The sequence below is a fragment of the Theobroma cacao genome, chromosome 10 (assembly GCF_000208745.1).
Source record: "Theobroma cacao cultivar B97-61/B2 chromosome 10, Criollo_cocoa_genome_V2, whole genome shotgun sequence".
In the NCBI taxonomy this organism is placed as follows: domain Eukaryota; kingdom Viridiplantae; phylum Streptophyta; class Magnoliopsida; order Malvales; family Malvaceae; genus Theobroma; species Theobroma cacao.
The window spans coordinates 12,192,021-12,201,224 of record NC_030859.1 but is presented as its reverse complement, the minus strand read 5'-3'; the positions used below and the strand labels follow the sequence as shown (position 1 = coordinate 12,201,224).

The following is a 9,204-nucleotide window of genomic DNA, read 5'->3' as shown; positions in this document are numbered from 1 at the left end:
GATTTGAAACTCTACAATAATCTAAACTTGAAATACTAATATATCAAAATAATTAGAACTTGAATTGATCTAAACAAAAAACTAATTTAAAGCAAAAGTAAACTTGACTTGAAATTTCATGACCTAACTTGACTAAACCCAATTATTAAGGAAAAGATATGCAATCAAGATGTAATGGCTTAAGTCCAAGTACCACTAGTTCAACAATTTTTTGAACTTAAACCACATAGCTTTAAAAAATTTAAACTCAAGTTGCTTGGAGTGATTGATTTAAACTCTTATATAAGCTCACATTCACATCTAAGGTAAAATGAAATATCATAATCTTACCGACTTAAATACTTAATATCATCGTCAAACTTATATATCACAATTATAATCAAGGGCCACTTCAAAAGACTAAAATTTCACTAATATAATTAGATTAGTATATGCTGTGATACCTATTGTAATGATCCAAATCTAAACACTCAATAACTTTTTGAACTTAAACCATATGATTTTTAAAAACTTAAATTTAAGGTTCTAGTGATTAATTTAAATTTTTATTTAAGTTTTAATAATTATATTCGCATCTCATGTGTGATGAGTATTATAATACCATCCACTTAAACTTTTGATGACCTCATTAAGATTACTTATCAAAATCAATCCACATGACTCAAGATCTAACCAATCAGAATCTTTCAAACACAATCCATCTTATGGGACAAGATTTTCAAACCCCATCAATGTGAACCCCCAAGATTCTCTAAAGCAGAACCCCAGAAATTGCCAGGAAAAAACAAAAGCTTCAAACTAAATTGTAGAGCTCATCTGGTCAAGAAGAGCCCTCCAAAAATAGGCATATGCCTGTCTGCGACGCGCACACGGTATTCTTTAACAAAAGGCGAAAGAATGGTTCGCTCTGTGCGCACCTCGCGGCTGCAGGCTTTCTGAAGGAGGCAACCCGTCGCAATTTATAATAGTAGTTCTCAAGCTATTAGCTATATAGTTTGTTGATGTAGGATAGTTTTAGCTTGCTTGCTTACAGAAATAAAGTTTAGTACTTCAATCGTGGCTTCCTCTTGGAAGTTGGAATATCCTACTAATACTATAAAAAAAAATTGCCACAGAGACATCCTTTACATAACAAATTAAACGGTTTACTTTGGGTTGGGGGGTAGGATGCATTAATCACCTTGATGGGAGTGGTGTAGGCGACTGGAAAAATAACGTAGAGAATGCTTCTAGGACTTTGAGCTTTGCTATTTTCAGACTGAATACTGTGGCTCTTGGGTTCTCTGTGGTGGTCGTAATGAACCTTGATTCTTATGATTTGAATATATCGAAACTCAGCTGCTATTAGAGCACATAAACGGTTTCATTAGCATTTCATAGTTCACAACTGCTGCATTTTTACTTCGATAGCTTTCTTGTTTTTCTCTTTTATTGTTTGTTAGTCTGCATTGCTCTGAATTGTAAACTTCCTTGGCTTTTGTTGTAATAACAGTTTCTTTTGGATAATATGTGGCATTCCATGTCCCCTTGGGAATAATAAATTTCAAATTATTAGCACTCTTCAAAAGCTGCTAAGCAGTCTTTTTAAGTTAAAACACCAAATTTGTTGCTGTAGTTCTATGTAGGATTGGTGAATGACTAAATATTACATATTGTATGTGTGTAAGGAGACAACAACACAATGAGGTTTTAGTAGGTTCTTTTATTGATCTTTTCTAGAACAAAACTGAAGCCGAGCATATCGTCATTGATAACTACAATCACACTTATTGTAATTTCTTACCACCTATAAAGTATATTGTATTACCCCATGAAAGAATCATGCTCATAATTATACTATCCCAACCTTTCCGGTGGAAATAAATTTGATTCCCCTTTCTTTACTGGCGATGTTGAGCTAGAAATGGTTTGAATGTCATCAGCACACCAACTGCCTCCACTATATTCAAGATGAAAAAAACCATCTGAGTACCTGTAGTTACAAAATTAGCTGGTAAGTTCTTGCATCTGACATGACGTAAACACAGTACAAAACATTTGGTGGAAGGCCCATAGTTATTACAATTATAGATGACATGTTGTCATTCATTCCTAACCACGTCCAAGTTAATTAGAAGGCTCGAAGGGCACTTGGATTTTGATGAATAATTCTAAAATATGATATAGTAGTTGATCTTCATAGACTTAATTTCTCTATAATGATGATAAATTCAAACAAATATACACCTAATGACAGCAGTTTTCAAGGATATGGTCAAAGTTTTCAACATGCTTCCCTTCCATTCGAACCAAACATTTCATGTCAGGCACAGAATATACGGCCAGACGAGAATTCACCAAAACTTGAGACGTAAAAACTATACATGGAAAAGCAATTGCTGAAAGTCCCTCTACTATTGCCTCTAGACAACAAGAAATTATGATATGAAACTTAGTTGAGTAGCATACCTGGGAGAAATGCAGCATCCTGACGCTTTTCTGCCCAAGAAAACCTGACAAGAAAAACATAATGAGATTCACTATAAAACTGAAAAATATTCATTAAGATTACAAAAATTGAAAGTACTGGCCTACTAGTGCCATACTAGTTTCAAGTAGGGAGAAAATCTAGAGTAGGAAACTTACAATGCACCTCCTCCTGCTGGACCAGCTGCTTTGAAAAGAGACATTCCAGTCATGGCAATGCCATTAGCAGCTCCTCTTTGGTGTTGATCCTGTTGTTCCATATTTCACCATATTAGGTTGAGATGTATTTCTATTGAAAGAAGAATATTTAGTAGATATTGAAATGAGGAATTTAAACTATGTGAACCCAGAGTGAAGATTTACCACAGCTCGATTTTGCAGAATGAATAATCCAGTTATGATTGACACCTAGTTGTGCAGAAAGACTTAAACAGTTAGAACAGCAGATAAGTTCAAAACAGATGCTTCATAAGACTTAAACTTTGATAATATCGTGTCTGATAAAATTTGAAGTACTACAGAAATCTAAAAGTTAAATGATCAAATCTAATAACAAGTTCATGAAAATTTTTGGTTTCATTCAGCCTCATTATTGATGAATAATCTTTCTCTAAGTAGACATGTATCCATGCAAAAAGCCTCTCATCAGTCAGCCAGTTCTTCTAGGATAGTGAGACCAGCTTGCTAGGAGTGGTTTACCTTATGGCCTTTCATATTAAGCAAAACATTCACATTCTTTAATAGCTTAACTATCTGAAAATAAAGTTCTAAGTATATTCACTTACCGATAAAACGTTCTTCAAGATAGATGCACAATTTAATACCAAGCTAAGAGTGAACCCTGACAGCAGGGCTATGTAAGAATAACTTTGTAACAGTGGTATAGTTAAGACCTGCAAGTAGGAAATTATGAACCAGAACAAATAAGATAATATATACTAACAAAATTTAACAAAAAGTAGACAAAAGAGGTAAAGTATACTAATTGTTACAAGGTTTTGGGAACTTACACTTGCAATACGAGACACCATTACAGGTCCAAGAATCCTCTCAACAGTTGGGTATACGGAAAGTTGAAAGACTAGAAGGCTGAAACCTGGAAGTTGAAGAATTGATCAAATGTACAGCTCTACTCTATAGGAAAGACATGGTTTATTTGGACATGATATGATCCAAAGGAAATTGCTAATACAACAGGTAATGAAGTAAAGATTACATAATACTATCTCCTCATCATCTACTATCCATCTTTAACTGCACACTCCTACCCTTGCATTAAAATTACAAAATATAAACATAAATACTATAAAATTTTACTGTGAGCATTAAACTGAAAACCTCTTGATAATAGGTGGAGACGGGAGAGGCTCAGACTATAAATTCAAAGACACAAGAAACCTTAAAGTCAATTGATGTGAGATAACACCGCTTAACAAATTTAATCATGTACTGACATATTTGAGATTGCGGAAGCTGTTTGTACTTTTAATTAATCAAGACTTGGTAGCTGACAGCTTATACATGAAAGTGAAAAAGAGAGGATACTTGCAGGAAAAAGTATTACTATGACACCTCAAATGCACAGAATTGTAGACAGGGTCCTTCATTTTAATCCTAAAAAGGCATGCCAACTTCTAAAGACTGCATAAATAAACAAGATTGTTGAATATGAATTTATGAGGTTGTTACAAGCATATGAACGTGGCTGTTGCACTTGTTATCAGTTGAAGAATGTGCTTTACTTAAAGCCTGGGAATTCCAAACCTAAGAGGTGTATGTGTGTTTTTGTGTTATATGGTGGGGGAAGGAGGAGGGGTGGTGGTGGACTTATGCAAAATAACCTGATTAATCGAAATACCTGAGATTGCAAGAACTTCTCCAACATCCTTTGTGGAATAACTCAAACCTCCAAACTTTCTAGGGCTAACGGCCCATAATGAAAATATCTGCAGAGGCAAGATAATTAATCACAACATATGCAGTCAGATTGGTAGACTTATTAAACCATGACGATATGGTTAGTACCTCTGTGTAGGCCATATCATGAAGGGAGAAAACACAATAAACAATGATAGATGACATCAAAGGCCAATTCTTAAGGAGGCTCTGCTTAGAAGTGGATTCTCTTCCTTCATCTTCTTCTGTTATTTCTTTTGAGCTAGACTCATGAGGTGCAGCTTCCAAAGCATCATACGAATCATCACTTGATCTATCGTTGTCATTGTGTTTATGGAGTGTTTCCTGCAACAATCAGATTTTTTAGAATCTGCAATGGAGTAAATAGCCAACCATGTCAAGCTATTACGACGAAAGGCAAATAGTTTCCTTTCCAGTAATGATTCTAGAAACTCATAACTAAGTTGCGAGTTAATTTTCAAGAAAATTTCTGTTATCTGGTGATAAGCTTAAAAGACTATACAATAAACAAATCTGAAAACAAAAACTTAAACAACTGGGGTATGGGAGATGGCCAAGTTGTTATGTAGCACAGGCAGAGAGTTGGTGTCATGGATCAAATCTCAGAAAATAAAGGCTCTCTGCAGGCATGTACAGGACAGTTTTTGTTAAATTGAATGTCAAATTGGAGCTTGTAAAAACAAGGACAATCGTTCCCTTCACTAACACCTTGTATTCTTCAATTTCAAGTACTAGATATTTAGGTCCACTTTCAAATGGGAAATGCCATTTAAAGAGAAAGAGAAGATAGAATTCATCCATTTGTTTAAGAAATATCATGCACAATTAATGCAGAAACTGCTGCTTATAGATAGAAAAGCATTTTATCCAATGAAGTTACTTGGTGTAACTAGGTAAAATATGAGATGATTACCACACAGGTTCAGTAAGCAGAAACAGTGGCCAAACTGGAGATATTAGTTGACATGTCAAATAATGATTAATTCCTAACAGAGATGATTTGTTTGGAAGACAGATTTGGTATAAAGTAGGAAGAAAAATAATTAGGATATGTACCGGAAGCCAGAAAGTAGCTATGGTTACTCCCAGGGCAAAAAGTGATATAGCGAGGCAAGGTAAGAAATATGGAAATCTGCAACAAGGAATAACATCATTTTAAACAACATAGAAAAATGAACATTGCAAAGTTCTTACATCTAACAGAGTGGGAGAATAAGCAGAAATTCACCTTCCAAACAGAGAATCTTTGGAAAAGATATTCGGGTACTTCTCTGCTGGCTGAATTACAAAATTTTAAGAACATCAAATGCATACTTTGAAGTGAAGAGTGTTACAGATATCAAAATCAGGTTAAATGCAAGTGTATATAGAAGCATTTTTCCAGATAACTAAATTATGTATTTGATACAGATTCAACTGGATACTTGGGTGCTAACTTTTTGTTTCTCTTCTCCGGTATGATGAAGTGATTATAGAAGATCTCTTATAATATCTCAGACAACAACTGATTTACATTGGAAGCCATAAGGGTGAAACTTTGTACATTTTCCTACTAGTTGACTCTATTCAGAACACGTTACTTTGGTCTTGAAGCACATAAGAGAAGAAAGAAATGGAAGTACCTGAGCTAGAAAACCTCCCAGAGCAGGGCCAATAATCAGTCCTATGCCCCATGATGTGCTAACCTGAAATTTAGAAATACTGCTCAAATTGATGTTGAAGTAAAATCTCAAAGAACTCAAAGCATATAAAGGTTGGTAAAGGCTCACAGTTGATAGGCCTAAGGCTTGGTGTTCTTCTCGAAAGATTTCAACTGCATATGCCTGGAGATTGTGCAAGTTAACTATATATGTGAATGGTAAAATTTAATAACATATAGCAATTAGCAAGAGAAGATGTTGGATAGTATTCCAGAAACAAATGAAGGAAGAATCAGAATTTGATTCAACTTGGGATTACGAACCTTTATTGGTCCAAGTAAGCCATTCAAACTTCCAAGAAGAAATCTTGTAGTTACAGCCATGTAAAAATTTACACTGAGGCCAAAGAGAGTGTTGAAAACAACCCTGACAGACATTGGCAGTTATAACAAAGAAATACAGACATGAGAAGTTGAATAAGATTTTAATATTATTTTGGGAATATCAACTAGAAGTTTGAACTTAGGTACGGTTTTCACTCACACTGTAATAGTTCCCATGATTATAACAGGCTTTCGACCATAACGATCAGCAATTATTCCCCATAATACAGATGTCGAAGCTCTTCCAAGCATAAATGCAGATCCTTCAGATATTTAAGCATTGTGTTAGGATTCAGTTCTCAAAGGGATAAGTTTGCTATGATTGAAGAAGACATAAGCTCACCCACATAACCAGCATAGTAGCCAATATCTTCCTCCCTTTTCGAAATATGAAAATCCCTAATCTGCAAGCAGAACAATCAAAGGAAGGAAGACTGCTGGAATAAGCAAAAGCATGTTTTAAGTATTCATGGGGAGAATCTCAAATCAGGTTTCTATGAAAAGGAGAAATAGAAAATCAGAAAGGTTTCCATGTGGAAGATTCAGTTGAAAGAAAGAGGCAGAGGACTGTGAATTCTAGTATCAGTAACTAGGTAAATTGAGCTAAGTATTGAATACACAAAGAATGCAACCAAGTGATGAATATTAGGAGAAACATAAGAAGGTTTCTTTATGAGGACTAATTACCAAGGCACAGTGTAGGGAATTGTAACAATCAGAGTATCAATTTTTCAGGAGTTCTGCATAAGGCCATGTAGTTTGATGGTTTACCGTTCTTTACAACTGATTTCTTGTTTTCAATGAGTCGTATCGCATAGGCAACCATAGAATTATGAAAATAATTCCCTTTCCAACTAAACAAAGGATTCAAGGAAATTCACTGCAAATTCTAGTAGTTGCCGATATTATATATCAGGCTTTCATCATAGTTTGACACCTCTTATGGACTCTAAGATGATACATCTCTCCGAGGATATTGTTCACTTAAACAGTACAGAGATGGGCTTGAACTGGGTTTGGCTTTGCACATGATGCTGCAGCAATCAAGATGTACATAATCTCGTCACAATATAAAGCATGCCCAGGGTTGGTATTTTGGGGAGAAAACTTCAGTATGCTTCTTTGAATCCTGAAGAAGCTCAGAAATACATCTTCATCGCAAAGACTCAAGTTACTTGCTTGAAGAAGGCAGACCACAGAGCCATTAGAATGTCGGATCTATTTTAAATGGTTTAGACACCGAAACATGTGCTATCTTTGTCAAAGATCATCAGCCTATGTCCAAGTCTTAGTCCTAATCATAAGGTGGAAAAGGTTGCTGCATTAGCACTCAATGTGCTACAGGACATATGCCTTAATCAATCGACTATAAGAAATAAACACCAAAGTAGATATTTATGTCTTGCATGGAAACCAACAACCAGGCTAGCATTTGGGATAATGAAGAACAGGCAGATTAATAAGAATCTTAAACGTTAATAATATGGAGATGGCTTCATATCTAAAATACCTATGATTAACAAGAAGTTAACTCCTCTGTTAAGAGTCAGGGCTGAAGGTGCAGAATCATAAATTTGTTGCATATATAAACTTACAGAAAGGATAAAAACCATAAAGAAGAATTTGTCTGAACTCACCATGAAGTATAGGAATGGAAAGAGAGATGATATCGGCAGAGCTGAAAACATTTAACAGTGGGAAATTAGGACCAATACAGATGAAGGACATCAACGAAAGAGGGCGTTGAGCATAAAGTATTCTTGAAACAATAGCTGTACAAAGCCAATAAGGAGATAACCATGCTACCATAAAAAAGAAATGTGTAATTTTCTTTACCAGCGCATAGCACAACAATCCATATGGAAACGAGTTGGCGAAGCGGTAAGCCTCGCTGCAACTCCTTCATTTGATCAACCTTACATCCAGGGCAGTTCTCATGGTACTTCTTCTTTAACAGCGGCTCTCTATACTCTTGTGCCATGCTTCTTATTGAGCTGAACAGATAATGAGCCCAATAAGCTCTGTCTTCCCCTTTGAAATACGAGTATCCAACCCCTTAAACTTGATCAACAAAAACAATCAATCAAAAAATAAAGAAACAATAGGTATAGGAGTATGACAGAATACAATCCAAGTGCTCTCTAATCAATCATCCGATAAAATATAAAGACGTGCTGCTGCCATGTGGGTGGAGAACAACACAAAAACGCGGGTTTATTTTGATAAGATTCTTCTAATAATTGACCATTGAGCTAGCTCAACAAGCTCCCTTCCCACTTTGAAATACTTGAAAACAAGCAATCAGAAGAAGGCGAGTTAAATCCATGTGTTGTCTGAAAGAAAATCATAAAAAGGGAATATCTATCATTCTCTAGGGGACAAGATGATTAGACTCATTTATGCCTCAAGTCATTTAATAAAATAAACTTGGAAATATTTAGAATATTCAATTCATTCAAGACGCAAAAGAAGAGCTTTGCTTTGACTTAAATTTCTATCTTTAAAGGGCAGCAGCCATGTATCTAAGGCAGGCATCATTGCGCACGTCAAAGTAATGAAGACGACAATAGCTTTTAGATTAATAAATGAACGATTAGCAGACAAAATCATGCAACCTTCGTTTTCTAGTACACTAAAACCAATGCCAAGAATAAAAAACAAGAAAGCTCAGGAATCAAAATAAGAACAGGACTCCTGAAATAAAAGTCCTAACACAAAGATGATTTGTCATTTGTCAGACATAAGTTACGTGCATTGATTTGCAACACTACAAATTTAGAGAAGACAAAAAGGCTTGA

The 9,204-nt window shown here is 35.2% G+C and overlaps 1 protein-coding gene across 1 annotated transcript; it reads right to left on the bottom strand.

Moving 5' to 3' along the window:
* Positions 1,679-8,990, bottom strand: LOC18586762 (protein ZINC INDUCED FACILITATOR-LIKE 1). Its single transcript, XM_007010309.2, has 17 exons — positions 8,243-8,990; positions 8,044-8,084; positions 6,750-6,810; positions 6,567-6,669; positions 6,347-6,449; positions 6,153-6,206; positions 6,006-6,068; positions 5,612-5,661; positions 5,440-5,515; positions 4,492-4,707; positions 4,325-4,412; positions 3,477-3,562; positions 3,252-3,359; positions 2,830-2,874; positions 2,626-2,714; positions 2,449-2,492; positions 1,679-1,972 (listed from the first exon to the last, which is right to left on the bottom strand). Exons 1-17 carry the CDS (start codon positions 8,385-8,387, stop codon positions 1,881-1,883), a joined length of 1,464 nt encoding a protein of 487 aa, XP_007010371.1. The 5' UTR covers positions 8,388-8,990; the 3' UTR covers positions 1,679-1,880.